The sequence below is a fragment of the Cydia pomonella genome, chromosome 6 (assembly GCF_033807575.1).
Source record: "Cydia pomonella isolate Wapato2018A chromosome 6, ilCydPomo1, whole genome shotgun sequence".
Lineage (NCBI taxonomy): Eukaryota > Metazoa > Arthropoda > Insecta > Lepidoptera > Tortricidae > Cydia > Cydia pomonella.
In genome coordinates this window covers 13,986,834-14,013,832 of record NC_084708.1, presented here as the reverse complement: position 1 = coordinate 14,013,832, position 26,999 = coordinate 13,986,834, and the positions used below count along the sequence as shown (strand labels likewise).

Below are 26,999 nucleotides of genomic sequence, written 5' to 3'. Positions count from 1 at the left end.
TGTTGTTTCAATAAAACCCCAAATAACTTATGCTTAAAATTTAATATAAGTGTGATAACTATTTGAATACAATCGATAAATACAAGGGTAGTCAAAAACAGATATAAGGTCAATACGGTTAAGTGCGGCATAGGGCTAAGTGTGGCTGGCCTTCTCATTGGGGCCTGTTTACACAGTGATTAAATTTATCGCGATTGGCTACTTGCTACTTGCGTTTAGCGGGGAATGTGTAAACAGGCCCCCCAGCCACACTTATCCGACTGCCACACTTACCCATATTGATCTTGCAATTTAATATGTTCTAAAATATTATCAGATATTCTAATACTGTAAACATAAACATAAATGGAATACTTGGATAAGTATAATTTCTACTATCTAACATAATGGAGGGCTAATGTCTATAACTAAGGTAATTGACTAAAAAAGACATTATAAATTCATCACCTAATTAATTAAGTACAAGTATAGTTCAGGTCACATGAAAAGTTTAATAATAATATTGGAATGTGTCATCAAGGTTCTATTTGTTAATCTACTTAATACGTCAATTCCACTAATAACACGGTTAACAATATAATAAATTCCTTCGATAAGTTAAATACAGTGAATAATTAATTTTAATAAGTACTTTAATATATAAATATTCATCTTAGTATGTAACAAAAACTGATGATATTAAACACCATTAAACATTTTGAACAGTCATGAGAGGTCTTCCTTAATTCCACAGCATTTTAAATTCGTTTCAATATTTCATTACATATATATTTACCGGTTACTAACGGAAGGATTATAAATTTAGTAGTCTTTCTTTATGTTAAAATTCCTGGTTTAGATGCTTTTGTTCTATGTTTAAAATAATACAAATACATTATTAATTAAATTAGTTGTCTGTGCTATCTGTGATCTATGTTTTTACTTTAATTTATAAGTGATTGTGATACTAGACGATATGCAACTTTGCCGGTTATCTTAGACGATTTGTAAGGAAGATGGTTTGATTAAGAATGATATCCAGTTGAAGTATGAACTTTCCCTTGCCGAGAGAAATTCAGGTTGACCGTAATCACAATTAAACTTCTCATAAACAGTCAAAGGGTCGATCGTTCCCAGTCCTCTGTCCCCATTGGAAATATTCACTAAATATTATTTGTTTGGAAAGTTTCATAGTTCACAATTGAGAAACGTTGATCAGTCAGTTAAATGAGGATAAAGCTACAGGGAGAGTTATCTGTTGTAATAGATGTAATAAAATTGTAGTCTAAATAAATTGAGCCCCGAGTTTGACAACTGAAGTTGATGACGCCGTACAGCTCCTGTTTTGTAGGAACTAAATTGTCAAATGTGAACTTTGACAGCTAAAGTTAACACAGAATATATGGAGCTGAACGGCGCCATCTATAATACCTGTCAAATTCTAAGCACAAATTTATTTCAGGCTACAAATTTTATACAAGCAGTGAATATTTTGTATAGGATATTAAATATAGCGATATAGGGTACCAGTGTAGGGAAGACGCGCTCACGCTCAGTCGCGGCGGGGCGGCGCGGAGGCGGGCAGCGGCGGCGGCGCGTCGACGAGCGGCAGCGGCTTGGCCACGCCGATGTAGGCGCACTCACGCTCAGTCGCGGCGGGGCGGCGCGGAGGCGGGCAGCGGCGGCGGCGCGTCGACGAGCGGCAGCGGCTTGGCCACGCCGATGTAGGCGCACTCACGCTCAGTCGCGGCGGGGCGGCGCGGAGGCGGGCAGCGGCGGCGGCGCGTCGACGAGCGGCAGCGGCTTGGCCACGCCGATGTAGGCGCACTCACGCTCAGTCGCGGCGGGGCGGCGCGGAGGCGGGCAGCGGCGGCGGCACGTCGACGAGCGGCAGCGGCTTGGCCACGCCGATGTAGGCGCACTCACGCTCAGTCGCGGCGGGGCGGCGCGGAGGCGGGCAGCGGCGGCGGCACGTCGACGAGCGGCAGCGGCTTGGCCACGCCGATGTAGGCGCACTCACGCTCAGTCGCGGCGGGGCGGCGCGGAGGCGGGCAGCGGCGGCGGCACGTCGACGAGCGGCAGCGGCTTGGCCACGCCGATGTAGGCGCACTCACGCTCAGTCGCGGCGGGGCGGCGCGGAGGCGGGCAGCGGCGGCGGCACGTCGACGAGCGGCAGCGGCTTGGCCACGCCGATGTAGGCGCACTCACGCTCAGTCGCGGCGGGGCGGCGCGGAGGCGGGCAGCGGCGGCGGCACGTCGACGAGCGGCAGCGGCTTGGCCACGCCGATGTAGGCGCACTCACGCTCAGTCGCGGCGGGGCGGCGCGGAGGCGGGCAGCGGCGGCGGCACGTCGACGAGCGGCAGCGGCTTGGCCACGCCGATGTAGGCGCACTCACGCTCAGTCGCGGCGGGGCGGCGCGGAGGCGGGCAGCGGCGGCGGCACGTCGACGAGCGGCAGCGGCTTGGCCACGCCGATGTAGGCGCACTCACGCTCAGTCGCGGCGGGGCGGCGCGGAGGCGGGCAGCGGCGGCGGCGCGTCGACGAGCGGCAGCGGCTTGGCCACGCCGATGCGCACCACGCCGCGCGGCGCGCCCTTCAGCGCCGCCACCGCCTGCTCCAGGCTCGCGTCCTCGAGGTTCTGCGATACAATTCACACGGGTTATAAAATATAACATTTTTAGTACACGGTACGCCCTAATTGCGCTTTTATGAATAGCGACGGCCAGCGGCCGATTTTTAGGTTTTGAATATAAATATAGTAACGTGGCTACATAGCGTGGATCTGCCAGCAAATTGACATACATGGTGATCTAAGGCTAAGTGGACCTGAGTGGACGCTGGAAGCGGAGCGTTCGGCGGGGCGTGCAGCGTGGTGTCGAGCTCACAAGTGATTTGTAGCGTGCAGTATGGCCGCTCGTATAAGTTTGCATGTTAAGTCCACTCAGGCCTTACACTAAGGTCGGTAAGCGCCAAAATTCATATAGTAAAGGATCCGGCAACAAGGCCAACCTTCACCAATCTGCCTACCAGATGAAACTTGTACTTTATGAAATAGAATATGTTCCTGAACATACATAAATAGGGCCAATAAACAATACAACATACACAATATGAATAAGTTAGGTTGCCCATCATTTTCTGATCACTATTCACGGGCCTATAAATCCCGGTCTTATGATAGGCTTGCGTGGGGATATAGATCCAACATGTAGAGGCCCCTTGGAGAGCTTTGCTCTGACATAAATGTACTAGACAGGCTATCGAGGACAAATTTTGTCCGTCATTTTCAGCGTTTGACGTCTGCCACTAAGCTAAAGAATAAGCATAGCTAGCCAGGGCGAAACTGTTAGATTAGATTAGATTAGATTAGATTAGATGATTTATTTCATGAAAGACAATTACATAATAAATTTGCATTGATGTCAAAAATATAAGAATTTCTATCATGATCGTCAAAATAAAATAATAAAAATGAAAATAATAACAATACTAATGAAATAAAATTATAGCTCCAATAAGGATTGTCAATACAATTAGAATAAATAAGAGAAACAGTAAGTAGGTAAATACTTACAAAAATCCAAAATATAAATGTACAATGTTAAAACTTACGAAAATACGAGAACAATAAAAAACACAGAAGTTATGACAACTGTTCATTTTATTTTCTGCCTATATACGCAACTGTGTAGAATCTAGATAAAATGTATTTATTTCTCTACACGAGTATTCAAATTGTTTTACATACGTGACACTGACGGTATTTAAAAGTTATAAAAAATAGTCATAAAACTTTCTATTAAACTCTCGTACTCGTAGCAATTCTGATTAAATCGCGCTTATAGCATAATACAGTCTTTAAAGACAAGAAAAACACTACAACAAAATTACGAGATAAAAAGTAATAAGTATATCATTATTGTGTACTTATATATACTGCAAACAATAAGGTAGGTAATCATTAGTACCTACGTGTTACATCTGCGAAATGTAATCTATGCGCCAAAGAAAATGGAGTGAGTCTCTATTGTTTCCCATAAAGTTTTAAGTCATAATGTATTGTTTGTCCACATTTTCGTTAGCCATAATTTGGTTTTTCTCAGAAACGTGTAACTTTTCAGGATTGCCATAAAACAAACCTAACATAACCTAACTTATCTATAGGATAACCAAAGGAAATTCCTGAAAAGTTGAAGGTTTCAGAGTTATGACTATCATTACATTATGGCTTTCAATAATTATGCCAAACAAAGGGATCCGAAATGGCGTACCACCGCGAGTGTTTAAATTGACGTTTCAAAATAATCTAAACGAGCTTAAAACAAGAGTTTTTTCGCAGTGGGTTGTTATTATATTGCTTTTATTATGTTTCTTGATATTATTAGAATACATTTTCAAAACGCACAAGGGCATGTTTAATTTTTATTATTATTTTTAAGTTATGTTACATCCGTGGCATCTCGCCAGTAGTCGGAGACGTACTAAACGCAAAGAAGTCCCGGCACTTAATTGAGGCTTGGAATCATCTTATTGGAGAAGCCGACTCTAGTACTATATCTCAATGGAGCTTTAATGTCATGTAGAACGCCTGCTGGAACCCGTTCACAGGTGCATAGACACCCATGAACCGGTCACAGCAGGCATTGGGACTACTGTAGAAAAAGTGAACAGTATAACGGTCTATGGATTGAAGTTGGGGTGGAAAATGAGACTGGCTTATTGAAAAGACGTCCGGGCACCTGCCATAACAATGTTTTCACTAGTTATCGAGGCAGGCGGTGACTCGCCGCCCACTAGATGGGCCTTTGAAACTGCCGCCGTGAAGACGACCAGGAGCAACACCGGTGTGAGCGGCTCAGGGGTGTCGAGAGGTATACGCCGCTTTCTACCCAGTGGCTGATAACAGCCACTGTGGTCACTTTTATTAATATGACAATTTTATTGCAAATATAGTAGTATAGGGTTGCCTGCGATAATTCGGTCATAAATAAGGGTTGTATAATAAATATAAGAAGGGAAGACTTTTAGCGATAACTCAAGTCTGCTAATTGTGATTGGTGCAACCGGTATTTAGGATGCAAATAAGCGTGGTCGTACGCACGTAAGTTGGCTTACATTATGTAATGTGTGTTGTGGCCGTGAATGCATACTTAGAAGGAAAGGTACCCAACTGTCCGGTTCCGATTTGATTTATATTTATAAATGTTATAGAGTAGTCTAAAATAATGGACACGTATTTTTTAGCTGCTCTTAACTCAATCTATTGAGAGAAATTGTCCTCCAAAGTATTAAAAAAATACTAAATCTTCTAACTCCTATAGAAAGTGATGCTCAAGCAACTTGCAAGTTAATGGCTTGTTTGAGTATAGATATGTTTGAGAGTAGGAAAAAAATAATGAACACCTGTTTTGTTATATTTGCTTAAACTCAAGCTTTCCTAAAAAAACACCCGTCTTTATGTGTATCTTTAGCGATAAGATATATGTAGATTTTCTTTAGAAAAAATGTGTTTCAGCCGATATAATAAAAAAAACACGTGCTCATTATTTTTTCCTGCTCTCAAACGTATACTCAAACTAGCCATTAACTAGCAAATTGCTTGAGCATCACTTTGTATAGGAGTTAGAAGATTTAGTATTTTTTTTTAGTACTTTGGAGGACAATTTCTCCCAATTGAAAAAAAAAATACGTGTCTGTTATTTTAGACTACTCTATGACATATATAAATATAAATCAAATCGGAACGGGACAGTTGGCCTTTCCCTGTTAGGCTAACGAGTAGTCGTCGCCGTCACCTGGTCGTTGACGAACAGCAGCCGGTCGCCGGGGATGAGCCGGCCGTCCTGCTGCGCCACGCCGCCCGGCACGAGCGAGCGGATCACCACGAGCGTGTGCGCGGGCCGCAGCGGGTCCTGGTAGTCCAGGATTGAGAAGCCGAGGCCGCGCTCGCCTTTCAGCAGTTCTTTAAAAAAAGCACTCGATTAGCATGAGCTTTGATTTAGCATAGTTTTTGACTGTAATAGAAATGTGAAGTCTAAGCTGATCTAAGTGTAAGGCCTGAGTGGACGCTCGAGTTGGGCGGGCTAGGGGCGGTGCGTGCGGCGTGCACGTTAAACAAATGCAAACTTATACGAGCGGCCATACTGCACGCTGCTTGAATCACTTGTGAGCCCGACACCAGGCTGCACGCCCCGCCGAACGCTCCGCTTCGAGCGTCTACTCAGGCCTTACACTAAGGAACAATAGTGCCCCATAGTTTGATAACCGAAATGTATAGCTATACTGCGCCATATGTTTTCTGGTCACTCGATTGTTAAACGTTAAATTTTCAATCAGAATCACAACATAATGTACGGTTCCGGCTAGCGCAGTGAACGGAAATAAATGGTCTAGCGTCATCTAAAAAAAATACATCAGCTGCACAGATGTCTAAGCAAAAATTCGTGGACTTTAAAATGTTTTAAACAATTAATGAATCTTTGCTAAAGCCGAACGGTACTTGAATTTCCGATCAAAGACGGTTCATATTAAAGTTATGTAAAGGATCTCGAAAGAACAAATCTTGCATGTTAAATTTGACCCACTTCCCGGTTTTCGATAAAGCTGAAAATTTACATACATATGTAAGTCGAGTGACAATGCAATATTATGGTACCATCAAGCTTATCTAATGATGGAGATAGGAGGTAGCCATAGGAACTCTGTGATAAAACAACGCAACCTAATTGTGTTTGGGGTTTTTAGAATTGTCTCAATGAGTATTAGTTGCCTGTGGAAAAAAAGTACAGTCAGCGATAAAAGCTTGTACCAAAAATGAAATTTTTGACAAAAACTTATTCTTTATATAGCAGTTGGGGAAAGTTACCTATAATCTGCGGCTCGGAGGACCACATGGCGAGCCCGGTGAGCGGCTCCAGGCTGCGCGAGCGCACCTTCCCGCCCGACAGCGAGCCGCCTTCCTCGGCGCCCGCGCCCGCCAGGCTGCCGTCGGATTTAGCCTGTCAATAAACAATAGGGTTGTTGACACATGTTGAATTTTACAACTTTTTTTTACATTATTGCAGAGCTCGGGCAAAAGAAAATTCGTGGATGAGCTTCGACAAAGAAGACGAATCCACGAATTGCTGTTCCTGCCGAATGCTTTTCTCCAAACGTAAACAAGGTAAAATAATCATAATTTAAGTATCAACCATCCCTGGAATCGAAACTTCGCATCAAAAACAATTTTCCTCTTTATTTTTTAAAAGTTAAAGGCACCACTTATTCTGCCATTCAGTGTCATTCAATATTCGTTGGTTAAATATAATTGTATGTGCACGCATGAAATCTTTAAAACATATAAAAGTTATATAATCTTTCATTTTATTAAGCAGTAATTTTGTATGGATGACGCAATGGCTTCACATGATACGAGCTGGCGCGGGCAACACAAAAATTGTATTTTTTAACATAAAATGTACATAAACCCACGCGAATTACAGTGTATCAACGAATCTACCTACTATGAAAATGGCGTTGGTTCACGCGTGGTAGCCGCAACTAATCTTTGAATTCCGGGTTCCAAAAATTTGCCGATGGAAATTTTGGCCGGCTGAGTAAAAACGTTGACTTCTCAAGATTGAAAAATTGCTTATAATAATGAGTTTCTGCTTTTGGTACGCCGGCGACGCACGTAGCCTGCTGGTAAAGTTGTTAAAAAATCGAATTGGTCTGCTACAACATTCTGTTGTAATGTGGGCCGCCGGTGGCCTACTTGGCCTGCTGGTAAAGTTACTAAATATCACGGCGGCCTTCTGGACTCGAAATTTGTGGCACGGCCGGCAACCTAAATGGCCTGCTGTGAAAAAAAATCGTTTGTACTAGTATGGCGCTAAGTGTTAATGGACCTTTATTTGATATGGCCATCTCAACTTTTTTTTGTCGAGTTAGACAAACAATGGAATTTGTATGCAACATTGCAGTCCTGCCTGAAATCGTGACTGCAATGATATTAACTTTTTACTTTTTGACTGACAATAAACGCGAGCTATTTTTTTTGCCGGCAAAGCCGACTTTGCCCTCCATTTTTTGAGACAAAAAAAACATCCCATACAATTTACATAATGAACTTTTCTCAAACTTGCTATGAAATGATGACATGACTTACGTCAAATTAGGTCCGGAAATACGACGTATCAGGTGCGATGAGTGAAGATGATATGTATTGGAATTTCATACTGCCTTACACACCTAGAACTGTAAAGCAACCTTCTTTTGTTGCACACCATGCACACCTCGCTCGACAGCTCCTTCAGGACGTACCTTGACGAGCGTGGCCGCGGGCGGCGCCAGGTCCAGCGGCGGCGCGGGCGCGGGCGGCGGGCGCGGCCGCGCGCACACCATGCACACCTCGCTCGACAGCTCCTTCAGGACGTACCTTGACGAGCGTGGCCGCGGGCGGCGCCAGGTCCAGCGGCGGCGCGGGCGCGAGCGGAGGGCGCGGCCGCGCGCACACCATGCACACCTCGCTCGACAGCTCCTTCAGGACGTACCTTGACGAGCGTGGCCGCGGGCGGCGCCAGGTCCAGCGGCGGCGCGGGCGCGGGCGGCGGGCGCGGCCGCGCGCACACCATGCACACCTCGCTCGACAGCTCCTTCAGGATCGACACCACCTCCAGGTGGTTCATGCCCAGCAGCCGGTGCCCGTTCACCTCTGAAACATTACACTTCATTAAAGTTTATACGCCGACAATCACAGATCCACAATATTTGACTTTCAGATATTCGATAACATCTGCCGAAGACGCTTTAGTGCGAACGCTCTCCTCTGATTCTGCGTCAACAAAAATGGAAAAAAATATTGTCTTCTATATAAGGCAAATTACGAAAATATAAGAATAGGTAAATAATTAAATATGGTAAAGTGTAAAATATTTATGCATTAAATAAAATGTTAATCTTATTACAGAGACACAAGTTCCACGCGACTTCCCGGCCTCCTTCCACGTCCCCTTTGTCCCACTACCGCTAGCCATAACTAATTTATCTAGTTACACACACACGTGCATTCAAATGAATAGTACATTATTGCATAAGCCGGGAAAGAGCAATTCGTGGATAAGTTTCAATTCTCTCTCCTACTCCGCTTCGCGTCGTCTGACAAAGAAGACGAATCCACGAATTGCTGTTCCGAGAAAATATAAGAATAGGTAAATAATTAAATATGGTAAAGTGTAAAATATTTATGCATTAAATAAAATGTTAATCTTATTACAGAGACACAAGTTCCACGCGACTTCCCGGCCTCCTTCCACGTCCCCTTTGTCCCACTACCGCTAGCCATAACTAATTTATCTAGTTACACACACACGTGCATTCAAATTAATAGTACATTATTGCATAAGCCGGGAAAGAGCAATTCGTGGATAAGTTTCAATTCTCTCTCCTACTCCGCTTCGCGTCGTCTGACAAAGAAGACGAATCCACGAATTGCTGTTCCGAGAAAATATAAGAATAGGTAAATAATTAAATATGGTAAAGTGTAAAATATTTATGCATTAAATAAAATGTTAATCTTATTACAGAGACACAAGTTCCACGCGACTTCCCGGCCTCCTTCCACGTCCCCTTTGTCCCACTACCGCTAGCCATAACTAATTTATCTAGTTACACACACACGTGCATTCAAATTAATAGTACATTATTGCATAAGCCGGGAAAGAGCAATTCGTGGATAAGTTTCAATTCTCTCTCCTACTCCGCTTCGCGTCGTCTGACAAAGAAGACGAATCCACGAATTGCTGTTCCGCACCGACTTCAAACATATCAGTGGGTAACGCATATACTTAAAAAAATTATAATATTTTATTTTATCCTTTTTGAAGTCCGTTTACTTTTTTTAGTAAAAAGTTTTTATTTTACCATTTTTAGTTTTAAGGTTATGAGTGATGCGTGACGCATGAATGAAAAATCACAATCATGTTTTACACTTAATTCGTTAACTTTAATAAATAATCAGTATTTTCCTCGGGAATTCATTCCTGCTACTACTTTAAATCGATCCTTCTCCCCGCCACTGATCGCTGAAACCCTTGACCCTGAACCACCGAACCTTCAACCACCATTCCCCGACCCCTCAACCCAGACCATTTAACCTTTTGACCGCCAAAGACGGCAAATCACGTCGTCGACATTCTGTGCCACTCACGCCGACGACGTCATTTGCCGTCCAAACTTAATTGATGAAAAACTCTTTAATAAATAATTATATTTATTTGTTTGTATTTGCTTTATTTTATTTTTCCCTTCTACTTTATTGTATGTCTTTATTATAATTCAACTATGAATAGCAGGTTAAAAAAAACAATACTACGATTTATACAGTAAATAGCATAGCTAGCCACGCCAAAAGCGTGACTTGACGTCGCCTAGTGATGTGACCGAGTCATGCAGGAATAATGGGTCTCTATTGTTTCCCATAAAGTTTTAAGTCATAATGTATTGTTAGTCCGAATTTTCGTTAGCTATAATTTGGTTTTTCTCAGAAACGTGTAACTTTTCAAGATCGCCATAAAACAAACCTATCCTAACCTATCTATAGGATAACCTAAGGAATTTCCTGATAAGTTAACTGTTTCAGAGTTATGACTAATGATAATATGACTATTATTACATTATGAATTTCGATAATTATGCGAAAGAAAGGGATCCGAGGAATAATATTATTATATAGAGCAACAATCTCTTAATACAAATACTTTCGCGCAGTTCCGGCAAACACGCTAGCGCCATCAATAATCTCACTAACTCGATATGGCTTAATCCCATACATATTATAAGGGGAGTTGTTTTTGCTAAAATAACTCAGCTACTTGTGCTGTTACGGTACTTTTTTTTCGTGCTTAAATTAAACAACTTGGTTTGAAAGACCTTTTCTTATAATGTAACCCCTTATGCATTTATTTTGTAGTAATGATACTGCAGTTCGCTAATTAGTAGGTAATAATAACGGACAACAGCTTTGCGCACCTCTGTGCAATTATAGAACAAGATAAACAATGCATGCGTTTTCACGTGTGATTACGGCATTTACTGTTAGCACGGTAGTAGATAATTAAAATAAATCGTGATAACAAAAGATGGTGCGATATTGACTTATTATTAATTTAATTTAGGCTTATTAAAAACATATTGTCCTATATCTATTCTTATGGGATCTCATTTACTCTGTTTACCCCATTATACGTTTTCACAAGACCACGTAGTTTTATTTTGACCCTCTTATATCGATACTAAAAGTTATTGCTTAGAACACTTTCCCAACCCTAGCGTTATTAATAATTTGCACTACTCTCAGCGCCCATGACGGCAGTTCACGTCCTATGCATGACGTCACCACCAAGTAGTGATGTGGCATTATTGAGAAATTTGAGTGGAAGTTACAAGTACATTTTCATATTTAAATACGTTATTTACGGGGTTTATAGTAGAATTAAAAGCCCGAAATAACTAAAATGATATTGTAAAACACCTGTGTAATCGTTTTTCTATTCTAAGCACATCAAAAACGAAACTAGTAATAATACCGACATCTTGTTTTGCAATCACTATTGTTCTTGGAGTTTTATTTTTTTCTTCATTGCGGTGTCACGTCGCGTTACTTCAATGCTTGGCGTTCAAAAGGTTAACTCCTGATCCTAACCCCCAATTCCTTAACTTCCAACCCCCGACCACTCATGTACTACCCCCCGATTCCTCAACTCCCAACCCCTTAGTGCCCGACCCATCAAGTCACCGCCCCCTCAACCCCCTAACCTCTCAAACCCTGACTCAATCCCCAACCCCTAATCTCAGACCCCCGTCTTCCTTTACTATCACCGTCTACCTCTCAAACGTCTCACACTTACCCCTCACCTCTTATTTCCAACACTACCTACATCTGAAATCATAATACAACTAATTATAATAAGGAAATTCCACATATCACCCGTGGTCTTCATAATCAGTAATTAGCCTTACCACGAGTTTAACACTGAGATATTCGCTAGCGTAACTTACTTTCTATGCATCTCGCTCGTACTGGCGTCCTATTGGTGCGAGCGAGATGTATTGGAAAGTAAGTTACGTACACGTCAGCTAATATGTAGAGTCAAACTTGTTGTAAGGCTACAGTTGCACAACATCAAATTGGTAGTTTTCGAGAGGAAATGCTCGAGTTGCTCAAGAATACAGTCGAATCACCATACCTGTGCCTTTAAAAATTGAGGAGTTCCCTCAATTCCTCGTGGATTCCATCATCAGATCAGAACCAAATTAAAATGGGACCAACTTGGAAGTAACTCCTTTCAAACAAAAAAAGAACTACTGAAATCGGACCACGGGTGGCATACAAAAATAGCCACAACCGAATATAGAACCTCCTCCTTCTATGAAATTGAAGTCGGTTAAAAATGTTACAACACAGACACAGGGCCCCCGCGGCCACGCACCGAGCAGCTCGTCGCCGGGGCGGTGCACGCCGGCGCGGCCCACGGGCCCCTCGGGCAGCACGGAGCGCACGTAGTGGTGCGGCCGCACCTCCCGGCCGCCCTCCACGTCCACGGTGCCCTCCAGCGAGATGCCGAGGCCGCCGCCGCCGCGCATCACTACTCCCACTACGATTTCCACGTCTTCACCTAGAAAAACGGTACACATTTAAAGTAAGAAAGAAAGCATCCCAAAAGCAAGTTTCAAGTATATTGCGGTCTTTGATCGAACGCCAAAGTACCACAATAGTGGGCCTATATCCACTATTCTCATTATTCAATTTCCATGAAACATCACATAAAACTTCCCATACAAGTTGAAATTGCCTCGCGCGTCTGCTCGCCCAGTATGGACCCGCCTATTGAGTTTCCTTATTGAAAGAAAACTGAGAATCATGAGGGTTTTCGCACCAGCTATCAAAGTCGTAGGTAGGTCAACTACCACATTCTATAGTAGACAGCCCCATGCTAAACACAATGACATGCTGTCAATTGTCGAATGCGACAGCTAATACAGTGCAAATACATCCCAACGCGTATGGTAAGCCCTTGTATGGAAAATTATGGCATACGAAAATGTTTTTGCAATGTACAAACGTCTGAAAATATCGGTACGAAAAATGTGCGAAAAATATAAAAAATATATATGCGCAATAAAGTCGTGTATACATATTTTTGGCACTTTTTTCGTATCGATATTTTCAGACGTGACCGTACATGAGATATAAAACTGTAGGTGTTATTGGACGACTAAACAGTGTTTTAATGGTAGTAACCATTCCATCTCAAAAAAAACTGAATTGGTAGCTATGTTTACCTAATATGGACTGCCACTTCCTCCTAATAGCCTCCTTCTGTTCAGCGGTGCGCGGCATCTCAAACGCGGGCTGCACGCGCGCTCCGGGCGGGCTGCGCGGCGGCGACGGCACCGGATCCTCCACGGTGGATTCTAGGCTGAAATGTTACTAAAGGATATAAACGAATGGTTCTGTGCGCTGACGTAATGAAACCCTCTGGCTCAGAAATTTTGAGAAAAATCTATAAGCTGGGTCCACAAAAGAAGCAATATACCTAACTAGCTTTAGCCCGCAGCTTCGCCCGCGCAAAGCAAAAAAAAAGGTTCTCAGTTTGACCCGTATGTTTGTATGAACGCATGTAGGTATGTATATTTGTCCGCGATTATCAGATTTAGAATCGTGTTGTGAAAAATGCATGAAGTGTTCCACAACTTTATACTTCCTTATAAACAACATTTTTAGCCATGTATGAAAATGGTAGCAATAGAACCAAACTTTGAGGCGAACTTACGGGAGCACGCCACATAGAACTGTCCGTGGAAGAAACAGTCCTGTCGTAGTATCTATTAGGATAACGCGGGTCTCGTTCCATACCTCAAAAGCTAAAAAATAACCCTTATAGGATCACGTGTGGCTGTCTGTCAATCCATCAGTTACAACCAATTGAATCCGAAACTACTGGACCGATTGAATTTCAATTTGAGAAAAATACTTTCAACATTTTCCAAGTCCAAAATATTAAAATCATTCAATGCCATTTTCGTAAATAACGTCCCAAATAGTCATAAAACGACACACATATTGATATTTAGTCATTTCAACCCCATCACACCCCAACAGGGGATTTGTATTTCACGTCCACTTCGTTAGATTTTACAATCGTTGATATTTTCGTAATCAGCGACCCGATAAACCATAGAAATAATACCCATCTTGATTTTTAGACTTAAGTCACCATATTTCCTCCTTTTAGGGGTTGAATTCTCAAAAAACCTGAAACACGTGTTTACTCATTTATGGTTAGGAATACTCTTGTAGAGTTTTGAATAAAATAGTCTTATAAATAATAGTCTATTTCCCCATACAAAGTTTGGACCCCCATTTCACTCCCTTAGGGGGTGAAGTTGGAAAAATCCTTTCTTAGTGTACCCCTAGACCTTCTTAAGAACCTACGGGACAAATTTGGAATCTCTAGAACCAGCGGTTTAAGCTGTGCGTTGATATGTCAGTCAGTCAGTCAGTTTCTTCTTTTATATATTTAGATTATCAAACCTGCTCAAATAAATCACAAGAATAAATTGATAGAGAACCAAAAATAGATTCATACAGTGATGAGATGACTTTGATCTTCTCTCCACTCCGCCTGTTGCATTCGCAAAGAATTCCGCAAACTTAAACAAAAAAAAGCAACACCAGCGTTTCCACGTGTCAGACTCATGTTTGGTACCTGTGTGTGTCCCTCCCTCTCCTTATACCTACACCTATATGTTTTGAAAAATTAGTATTTTTTACAACACTATAACAGCGGACTCACTTGTGCAAAGTCGTCATCTGTATGTCGTGGTGCGCCGGTTCTGGCCGGTGCATGTGCAGGAACGGGTTGTGCGCGACGGTCGCCGCGCCAGCACTCTCGCCAGCCGCTATGGCTTGCTGTAGCTGCTCATATTTGGGCCCGCGCAGGTATCTGCAACACAATAGTGCATTACTGTAATATATAGTATACATGGGACAGGATGGCGAGAAACTCCATTCTTTTTTCTACTCTTTTATACTACGACCGCCTGTTGGAAAGCTATTACAGTAGTTTATGGACATTCTTCTTCTTCATTCATTTCTTTTTTTTTGTATTAACATTGTAGTCACATGAGAAAAACTCAGCAGGGATTTCATACCATAGCTAAAGCGATGGCGAAAGGAAATTCCTCTGGAACCGCACACTGTTTTCATTTAAACTTTTACTTTTCCAGTAAGCCTAGCACATGATTGGCGCGACAGTATCTCGCGGCGAGATGGACTACCCGTCTTTTTCTAAATATGTTCATGAAAGAAGGACGGATAGTCTATCTCGCCGCGAGATACTGTCGCAACCATCATGTGCTAGCCCGGCTGGTCGAGTGTGACGTGGTTCCCTCTAGTGCAACCAGCGTGTCAACGCCGCGCTAGTTAAACGTGCTTGCCAGCGACGCGCCGTCTACGGCCACGATTCCGATGTTACCCCCTACCAGCAGACAACGCTCGTAATTCTGAGGTGCCTGCTCTGTTTTAGCGCGCAGCGCGAATGTTAGCGAATGCATCTTCAACGGCCAGAACACACCACCGACATTATGTGTAACACTGACCTCTCCAGCTCGAGTGTGACGAGATTCCCGCTCTGTTTGAGCGCGTCGACGGCGCGCTGGTTGGACTTGCCGGCCAGCGACGCGCCATCGACGGCCACGATGCGATCGTTGACTCGCACCCGACCGCTCAACGCCGCCGCGCTGCCCGGGGACACCGACTTGACGAAGATACCCGATAGCTCCTCTTTTTCGCACACGTAACCTGGATGTACCAAGACATAAATAATAAACGGGAGCATTTCATATACAGTCCTACTGGGCCCTAACATGCTTACAAAATTAATAGAGTACACGTTCGAACTAGTAGCATACGGTTGTTATGTATGTGTACAAATGCTAAAAATATGTGCTGTAAAACTGAACTATTTTACCTTTAACATTAAAGTCGTGTTTACATATTTAGGAACCTATTGTTAATTCCGATCTATATAAAACAGAGTTGAACACCAACTTGAACGACAAATAGGTGTTCAGTGAATTGCAGTCAAGCAAGGGACTTACTATACAATGCATACCTGCTATAGTTATTCCCAGTCCATTCTCATCCTTCTTCAGCTGCACCGTAAATCTGTCGACCTCTGGTGATTCAGCATCTATATTAAAATCATAAGTTAACACACGTATAACAGCCAAATAAGTACCACACTGCAAGAATTAAGCGCTAGTAGCTTTTTAGAAAACCAGCAGAACCAACTTGAAGATGCTTGAAGCTTTGGTCCAGCTGTGTGTGACACAACTGTGCACAAAACCTATGGGGTTCGATGGAACCGCATACCAAGCATTATGGGTCATAGTACCAATTTCCATAATTTTGCGGTTTCCAGAAGATACTGGTCCCGCGCTTGCATACCGGGCATGACAGCTCACGGGAGCTTGGTCGTTTTCCACATAATTAAATACAAGATTATAATTATAGCCTACCTGTTTCTGGAGGCGGTGACACCGCGCTATCAAACACGAACCGAGAAGCGGGCGGATGGTGCACCGGCTGGGTGTGGAACACCTGCTCGAAACCGGTTTCCAGCAGATACCGGTCCAGCGCCTCCGGGTCCGACAGGAGCCTAGCGGGGACGAGCGGCGCGGCCGCGGGCGGCGCTAGGGCCGGGTCGACGGCGCGGGCTACCACCAAGCGGACTCGTGAACCGGATGCTCGGAGCACGCCCGCAACCTGCTCGGAACCCATTTCCACCAAATGAGCCTGTGTAAAATAAAGTCGTTATTAATGCAGACTATAGAAAATGTACTAAGTAAATACGTCGTTAAAGAAATCACAATTTTGATCTCATATCACGAGCTATGGCCAAGATGACCATAGCTATATACACCATGTTTTTTTTTGCGTTAATTTCGAGGATGCATTCCTGAGCTTAAATTAAGTAACTTTCTCAAAGACATCGATATTCTAATTAACTCCATTTCGGAGATAATCAATCATATTTTTTTATATTATAAGGCCCTTACGAGCGTGTACACTTGCCTTAGGGCCTGTTTACTTATTGATTAGTGTTTAGTGCGAGTTCATACATTTGCTACTAAACGTACGTACTATCTCGGACGATCGATGTTAGAAATGACATTGATATATCACAGTTTTCAATTGTTTGGTTGAGTTAAATGTAATGCCCGTGTTACAACAACGCTATATGCAACATTTAGTTACTTTTTATAAAAATAAAAATAGTAAAAAAAAACAAATTTTTTTTTTTACAAAATTAACTATGCCATTTAGTTTCCTTAAACGTACTTACCGAAACCCCGGAGTTAACGCAATTCAATAAAAACACGGTGTATATTGACATTGTTCGAAAAGTTAGGTCAATGGCATTTTTATAAACGTGCTTCAAGTATTTTTATAAACGTGCGTCTGTAATTTTGACTTATGTAAGAAGGGATAAAACATAATTTAACTACATATTATGAATAAGCGGGAAAAGAATCAGGATGACAAATGCTACGAAAATGTCCATACATTTTTTAGGTTCTTTTGTCTTTTTCTATAAACGACTGTCACTTTGCTAGGTTTTTCTAGCCGTATTCTACTTACGTCTCCTATTTGTAGAATGTGATCTCCAGACTTGAGGCGCCCGTCGCGGTCCGCAACGCCACCCGCCAAGATGGTCTTGACAATTACGCCACTGGTCCTTGCCCCAATTATACCTGAATATAAGGCAGTTTCTCATCAACATTAACCCTTTATAGGGCACTCTTAGATATTATACGGCAAAATGACCACTCTGTAACTTATGTTTTTGTATTTATTTATTTTCCTTATGCAGAATTTTTAGGACTTTAGGGAGGCGATGATGCAAGAGGCTGATGGATTCGTGTATTTTTTTAAATCTGGACCGTTAAAGACCATGCTGGAACTTGACGCCTTCCATGTCGTTGTAGATGCGAAGGTTCTATGCCAGGACGATCCTGCGATATCGATGTGTAATCGAGGATAGACTGTATAATCTTATCGAATCCAAGGCCAGTGCATTATTTTACAAGGTTTATGATCTCCACCTGAGCCGAGTCGCACGCAACTATGTTGGGAAAGACAGACGCCAGTGTCGCAATGTCGTTACCATTATAGGAGAGGCAGACTCCAGGATATTGTTTCTAGACATTTAAAATAGTGGCTCGGTGTGGTGTAGATCTCGCGAGCATAACTCAAAACTGAAAAAATATAATATGGCTCCTACATCTTACATCTTCCAAAAACTGAATCGCCAAAATATCTATTCATCATCGAACCTGCTCACAACATTTTACGCGAATAGGGACCGTGCGCGTTGGAGGGTCTGCCATCTTGTGACCTGAATCGGAAATATAGACATGTACATTGACCATTCACGCCAGGCTGACGCAACTAGGAACAAAATAAGTTTTGTATGGAACTTGTTTCGCAAATCTTTGCCAACGAAGAAAAATAAAACGTCAGTGCTATTTATTCTGTCAAGTTTACATCAAGTCAACTGTCAGCCTAATTGTTTTGTTTGTTATGAAGGCTTCAATGTTTTGTTCGGGTATTTCATGCAATTTCTTTATTATTTAGTGAAAATATCGAAAATAGTGAACCGTGATCAGAGTAAAGAACGAGTTTGTTACAATGCCACCGAGAAAACGGTTTACTAAGGGTGAAATATGTGGCAAGCGAGCCACTCGAGAAAATCACGAAAAAAGGGATTTTATGGCGAAGTTTCCCTTGGATAAAGACCGGTACGTATTGCTTTAGATACTTTTGACCTTATTTTGGTGCAGCAGGCTTTAAACACATCGAAAATTTGATATTATATTTTATTTTTAGTTGTGAACTAGGGATGTACTAAAACTATCGATAATTGTATGTTTATTTGTATATCAGTGTAAGTAATTAAATAAAATATGTGAAATTTCCTGAGAACTTGCATGCAATATGACACAAAATTAATTCGTCAAAGATTTTCAGTGGATAATTATCTATCATCTATGCATTAATGGCCATTATTTAAAATATTTTTTAAATCTAATAATTATTTAATATATTACACAAATTGACTTAATCCCATAGAAAGCTCAATAAGACATGTGTTGTGGGTACTTAGACAACGATACATACATATAAATACATAGAAAACACACATGACTCAGGAACAACTATGCATGGCCTTCACATAAATAAATGCCCGTACCAGGATTTGAACCTGGGACCATCGGCTTCATAGGCAGGGTTACTGCCCAGTAGGCCAGACCGGTTCTCATGATTAACAGACATATAAATACATAAAAAGTTAGAGCATTGATAAATGGTTGTTGATAATTGGATGCTGCGCTAAATAATCAGTTGATCATCTCATTAGCAAACACTTGGAATATAAACTGTACATAACCAAGGCTGTATGTTTTCAGATGCAGGCAGTGGGTTAAATTTGTTGGGAACGAAGACCTGATACATCTTCCCATAGAAAAGTTACATTTATTGGAACATGTATCTGCAGATCATTTTGAAAATAGTGCTTTTAATAAAAAAAAATAAAGAAAAAAAATAGTGAAAGATTTTATAATTACATTCTGAGTGTAACGAGGTATTCTAAAATAGAATCCAAGCGTAGTGAGGGATTCAAGTGTTAACGCCTATGGGTGGTATTCCACCTATGCAATTTCTTTGTCCAATGTGTATTGCGTCTCACATTTTGATTAATGACAGAGTGAGACGCAATGACATTGGACCAAGAAATTGGATAGGTGGAATACCACCCTAAGGTGGAAATATTTTTGCTACCACGTGATAAATTTACATACTGCTTTTCACATCACCTATATTATTATGGTACAAATAAATAAATAAATAAATAAATTTAATTAATGGTAACTAAATTAAATAATGTCACCTAAGAAGTATGCAAAAAGAGGAAAAAAAGTGATCCCTCCTAGAAGGGAAAAAAGTGCTACTTTGATCCTTCCTAGTGGTGAAAAACAACAAGGTGTTCTAAAAAAAAATCGAGTCCACATTAAGCTCGACCACGTATTAGTCCACTCATAGAACTATCCACTATATAACATACAACTTAAATGTGGACTCGATCCTAACTTGATTTCGAGTACAAAATTTGTAGACAAGAGTCTATATTTCAACCCTCCCCATTTTATCGATATCGATAAGAAACACAAGCGTGTAGCGTACTACACTATTTAAATTGCTTATGTTGGTACTATGGTTCTTTGACAGTTCTTTGTCGTACATTTTGGTAATGATTTGCGAAACAAAGGGATTCCACTCGCTAGTATGGAAGTCCCGTCTCTTAAAACGTAGTGATTATATGCTCTTTGATTCACGCCAAAGCAAGTGCTGTCATCTATCGTTCTCGTACGTTTTCTTTTTTCCTTCATACAAAAAAAATACCGATATCAAAAATGTTTTATAAAAATATTTATTTAAAGAAAGTAATAACGTTCTTTTCCGTTCTTTGGTTTATTATTTCATTTTGAATGGGACAATCTAATAATACGAAGTTGCTACATAAGTAGTTACATGATTCAGTCCTACGCAAAGAGCATAAAATAATTACAATTGGACTATTTCGGGGTTTAAAAAAACCGGTTCCGAGCCCTGGTTCTTGTGGGCTACATTGGAATCATAAACTTCACATTTACTCCTCGCGCAAAAAATTTGACGTCTTCTGTGCTGCCCTCTACAGTTTATGAACACTCTCTATGGGTTGAGAATTGCGACCTGTAGATGAGAACATCCGGATATTTGAAAGCATTTTTACCCAAGCTGAAACGTAGACCTTCGCTGACGCTGTCAATAATACCAAGATCTTACCGAATCCAAGACCAGTTCCGTCGTTGACTAGGTTTATGACCTCCACTTGCGCCCAGTCGCCCGCAACTATGTTAGGAGAGGCAGACGCCAGAGAATCGTCGTTTCTGGACATATCGAGGATGCCGTGACTCTGGAAAATGAAAGTGTCATTACAATCATATTGTTTTGGATTACACATCATGTTTATTTGAGACTGGAGAGTGGAGACTGAACAGTTGTCATCAATCAATAAATGTGAATGAATTAAATCAACACATGCAGTACAAAACTTGCTGATAGTTGCTTGCTCATTAGAGTTGACGAAATATAATTTGCATCGATTAGTCATAAAACCTCGTCTTTAAGAATACAAAAGGACAAAAGAGGTGTGAAGTGCTTTGCCGCACGTACCATGCATATAGTGGGAATAACTTTTTGTTAAGTTATGATACATTGTGCTCCTGGGCACACGCTCGACACGAACGACACGTTATTAGCAGAATTATATGTATTTTTAGTGTAATGATTTTATAAAATTTCGTCTAGGATTTTAAATAAAAAGTACTTGAATATAATTTACTTACCACTTCAAGGTAAGTACTAGGTTCTTTAATCATTATGCCATACATTTCTATGAAATAATAGTTACCACTTCTGTTCTGCAGTGGTTACGTTATTTAGACAAAAAGCTTTATTACATAATAGTATTTTATGCAACAGTTGTATAAGAAGGGTCAAAAAAGGCAAGTCAGAACGCATGTGACACCCGTAATATAGCAACACCCATAGACTACGAAGGCCGCTTAGCGTTGCTTGTTAGTCTCCGTAGGCTACGGTGGCCAAAATCGAGAATAAACTGTCCAAAAATTTAATTTAGCAAGTAGCAAGTACCAGGGCCTCATGAGTTACGAGGTGTCGCCGACCGGCCGGGCCGCGGCGGGCCGGGCGCGTAACAAGGTATGCTCGCGCGTCTTGGCTATATACTTTTGCTTTGTTTGCCTAAATTAAGATTTATTTTTGTTGACTCGTAGGAAAAGTATTGTATGCAACGTTGTATAAGTAGGTAAAAAAATGCTCGTGGCGTATTCCTTTACAATGTAACTCACGCGACTCGCCTTTTTTGACCCTTCTTATACAACTGTTGCATAAAATACTATAACTGTATTATGAAATTTATGAATGAATGAATATTTTTATTTCATGTAACACATGGACACATATTTATCCAAATGAAACTTTTTTCCGACACAAATCGTATTTACTTTGAAATTAATGTTTTCTTTGCATAATTTTAATTTTTTAAATAATAGACAATCAATTGGAATAGTTGAAATACGAGGAAAACTTAGAAATTAAAATGAAGAAAAGTAACTGGGATTAAGAATGTTTAGCTCACTTTAAGCAAAACCGGAAGCTAATTATTTTATTACCTTATTGTTCAAGAGCTATTAACAATAACATTCATCGGTGCAAATTATATTTCTTCGACTGTACAACTCTGGCAATCTATACTTGAGTTGGATAAATTATTATTATTATTAAAGCTTTATTTGTTCTACAGTCAGATTGTTATTTTTATTTTTTAATTCTTTAACTTTGTTTTGGGGCTGACTGCAGATCCCATCTGCTGGGTGAAAGCCGTGGGTGAAGTTAGATAAATAACTATACTTAATAATTTTTTTCACGAATCATGGTCATGTACAGTCTCATGAACAGTGAACCGATTTCGAAAAATTCATGTTACTGTTTAGGCGATATGCTAGAATCGATAAAGGGCCGAGTAGAGCCCCAACACGTTACACGAGTTAATTGTCCGAGCACGAGCCGAAATCGAGGCAGTGCGGCGTAGACACATGCGGGACGCGCTATTCTTCCTTGCTCTCCCAGTTTTGATATTGGAACGCGTTTATTGTACCTGTTTAGGTGACATGCTAGAGTCCAAAGATGCCGAGTCGAGCCCGAGCATACGCTCGATGTCCGAACTCGAGCCAAAGTCGAGGCAGTGCCTAGCTGCGGAACCATCTTCTTTGCTACGTACAACCACAAGTAAACACTGTATAGATCCTGAGCTTGGAACGCATTCATTGTACCTGTTTAGGTGACATGTTAGAGTCGATTGAGGCAGAGTCGAGCCCGAGCACTCGCTCGTTGTCCGAGCTCGAGCCAAAGTCGAGACAGTGCGGGGGAGACACCTGCGGGACTCGCTGTTCTTCCTCGCCTTCCGCGCCATACAAGTTTCGAGCTTGGAGAGCAAGTTCACCTGCACACATATATGCACTTAATCATATATATATTAACAACTTGAGAATTACCAGGACAACTCACGTTAAATAAGCAATTAAAATAATGGTAGGCAAACATCAAAAATCAAATAGTAGTAAATTATGAAACCTGTTTTCAGCAATGTAATAAGAGAAAAATTTACAAATTCTCAATACTGAAATTTTTATTGATGACTTGGGATGCATTATCAGTTATTTCAACTGCCTGCCTGCTTTACAAATAATAATAATAAAATTCGTTTTCATTTTCGCCTGGTAACCCACTTGTTTGTATTATGTTCGCCTTTCAAGTTACCATTTGTCTGAGATTTTCAATTAGATACCTTCCTCCACGGGATTCCCATGTTTTATAGGAATCTATTTTATAAATAAAATTTTACACATCCATATTACCTCAAATCATTGACTTAAGTACATAATACATAGAATAATTTTGACCCAGCCATGTTTTGAAAGAGTCACTTGTATTTTTATGTATATTTATCCTGGCCGCAGACACAAAATTTTCCATACGGATTGACAGATATATATGAGACAGTGCTATGAATTTGTAGAGTGACGTCCCGTTCACACCTATCATTCTGTATGGAAACCAAATGAAAATTCTGTGTGTCTGCGGCCAGGCTTATAAACAAACTCAGCACATGTTCCTATTTTTGCATAGCAAAACTAATTTTCTGTTACCTGCAAAAGTCCCCTTTACAACATGGTAGTCACATAAAGAATAAGCCTGTGCTTGATTTGTTTAGAAACATCCAAAAAAGTGAAGCACTTCATTTAAATATTGAATTTCTTTTTACCTGCAGGAGTAATATCAAAGTCACCAGGCAGAATCGAAGGATGATGAGCCACTTGCGTAGCCAGCATGCCAACAGAGTCCTGAAGTGTAGCTATGCTCTTCAGGATCGGACTCTCCAGCAAACTAATCAACATGCTCAGGTCATCATTGGTAGCAGCCTAAAAGTAAATAAGAAATTCAACTTAAATAACCTTTTGTGAACAATCACAACAAATTTTGAAACTTGTTACTGATTCTATTTTAAGTCTGTAGAACTTAAGGGGTTAACTAACATCTAAAATATAAACCTTTTTTAACTGAATTATATTTTCAGACAAGCCAAGTAGGATAACATGATTATAAGGGAGATGCAAGCATTACTGTTAAGTAAGGTAACTAGGGACAGAAGGGTTAATATTAGACAAAGGAAATATTCCCCAATTACATGAGTGTGGCTGACAGCAGTGTATGATTTATAATCTTTAAATCAGGATTTACCAGTCTTAGGGTAAATTTTTCAACTAGATTAGTTCATAGAAAAAAAAAAAAAAAAAAAAACTAACGTTACCCTTCAGTCCCCAGTTACCGCACGTGACGGTACTGCGACCTAAGTTACACATCCTACAGTAAATATGAATTTCACATTAAGGAACTTCAAGCACAGTGCCACTATAGTTTCAGTGGTTATAAATACCAAGATCACTTTATTTTGCTACACCAGTGAGCTTTTACCTTCAGTTTCGGATCATCACTTTGATCCACAGCAGCTTTCACACTTTCCAATTGCTGAAGAGCATTGGACAAATTTACACCAAGATGCATCCTGGATACTTATTATATCTGCAATACAAATACATTTTAGTTTACATCAATACAATAGGTAACACAAACAATGCAATGTTTATCGTAACTTACTTATGAATCACGAACAGTACGAACACTAAACCATGAAATGTCTGGAATTTACACTTGGAAACTCGTACAACCACAAAACACTGATAGGCCGAATTAATTGGTAACACATGAAAGAGTAATTAGTAATTATATTAACAAATAATGTGAACTGATATGTGTTTATAACACAAAATAGTTTCGTTTGCAACTAGAACAATGTAAATGTACTTGACCAATACATGTCAATTTGACACTGACAGCCCACTGTGTTGAAACCAAAGAGTAAACGTAGTGTTATATGCTCTTTGCTTCTAACCATCTTCTAACTCAAAAATGGTTACGTTTTCTCACATGTAATCTGCCTCTTTCGCACTCATGGGATGTTCATATACGTGATGGCTTCTCTTTCGCACACTTCATTTGGACTTCTGTAAGCATAGACAAAAGCTTATCTTTTCCCAAGCGTAGCGTTTGACAGGTATGTGAGCTAGAAACATAAATTAGATTTACACGATCCGACAGAAATGGCCCACATGTTCCCACAACCATGTCGATGAAGTAAAGTTTGTGATGTTTCTGATAGGCTATGTCAGTGATATCTGTCACTGTCACTATTTATTAATTATATTCCTATTCTCTTTGCTCTTTACTTTACGGCTTTCATTTCATTGTTTTGGTTTTGTTTGAAGTAAATTCGATATATTTAAAATCATTTCTTCTTAAAAGTACTAATTACTAACAAAAACGCGTTTTGATAGTTGAAAATAAATATTAAAATTCTAGTGAGCCTTTGAAGTTACCGTTTGTCTGAAAGTTATCAAATAGGTACCTTCCTCCACGGAATTCCCAAGTTTTATAGGAATCTCATCGGAAAAGTTCAAGAGTCCTGACAATATAACTATGGCTAATGATAATGAAAGTGTGATAGACTTAACAGAATGCTCCTTCACTTTAGCTAACCATTGTCGTTTGGACAATGTGATTATCAATTTAGACACGGACGATTCCTTCCGCGAAGGGAATATTGACAGAGCAAGCAAAAGACGCAAGAGGCGGCATTCCAGGACACGGGCAAACAATCATCCAGACACATCTATTCTAGATCTATGTACGCCTGATTTCAAGGTAACTATTATAAATAGAATATTTTTATCTTCTTGTACCTCACCATGCCATTAAAAACTTTGGTAATCAATAGAACAGCAATTTATGTCCAGATAAGCTTATCATATTATAACTAAATTACTGGTAAAACTGTAAAGTTCTGAAGTGTATCCTCTTAATTTTTATTTGCCTTTCAGAACAAAAAACCTACTAAATCCAAGACTGAATCTGGAAAAGTAGCCATTACAGATGAAACTCCAGAAAAAAGACCAAGACAATCCTTGGGTACCTGTCCTATATGCTTTGAAGACTTCTGTGGTCAAGCTCTTGCTTCAACTAAGTGTGGACATGTGTTTTGTTTAGCATGTCTTAAAACCGCCCTCAACTCGAAGCCCCAATGCCCAACATGTCGTACTTCATTGAGAGGAAAAACTAAATACCATCCTATTTTCTTATAAATTATAATTAACACTCAAGTAAATATTAAAAAATTCAAAGAGGTGATAATATTTTACTAAAACTATCAGTAGTGTTTCCTGCTACCCCCAAATATTTTAACTAAAACTATGGATTTCACCACTCTTCATATCACACCAAGTACTAAACTGTCTAGTAAGTTACTTATAGAAAAAAGGAACTTTTAGAATCAATTTCCTAAAGCACCATCCATACAAGAAAAATAAAATAAAAATTTGCAAATTAAATTTGACTTTATAATATAGGAAATAGAGTAGTTTTTTTATGTTTTAAAGTCAAACTAAACAATACAAATGTAACTTTGTTGCAATTGAACATGATTTCAATTTAATCAAACTTAATTATAAATAGGTATTATAGGAAGGACTGAGAGCCTTAGGAGGATAAAGGTTTTTTTTTTAATAAATTTACAGTAGGAGCTTGTTTGCTAAATGTATGTATTTGCTATGAGACTGTTTTTTAATGAAAAAGGTGCCTCCGAATCTGTGCATCAAGGCTGGTCCTTAGAAGACTTGTGTGAAAAAATCTGTCTCTAAATCTTGAAGTTGACAGGCTGGAATTGGTTTCTTTAAAAAA

The 26,999-nt window shown here is 40.4% G+C and overlaps 1 protein-coding gene across 1 annotated transcript; it reads right to left on the bottom strand.

Moving 5' to 3' along the window:
- Positions 1-23: 23 nt before the first annotated feature.
- On the bottom strand, positions 24-25,656 carry LOC133519044 (patj homolog). Its single transcript, XM_061852916.1, has 16 exons — positions 24,864-25,656; positions 24,681-24,788; positions 23,971-24,127; positions 22,979-23,148; positions 20,910-21,039; positions 17,664-17,776; positions 16,541-16,817; positions 16,135-16,212; positions 15,620-15,821; positions 14,815-14,964; positions 13,301-13,437; positions 12,448-12,633; positions 8,512-8,672; positions 6,846-6,978; positions 5,776-5,942; positions 24-2,618 (listed from the first exon to the last, which is right to left on the bottom strand). Exons 2-16 carry the CDS (start codon positions 24,768-24,770, stop codon positions 2,472-2,474), a joined length of 2,298 nt encoding a protein of 765 aa, XP_061708900.1. The 5' UTR covers positions 24,771-24,788; positions 24,864-25,656; the 3' UTR covers positions 24-2,471.
- Between the last annotated feature and the right edge of the window lie 1,343 nt (positions 25,657-26,999).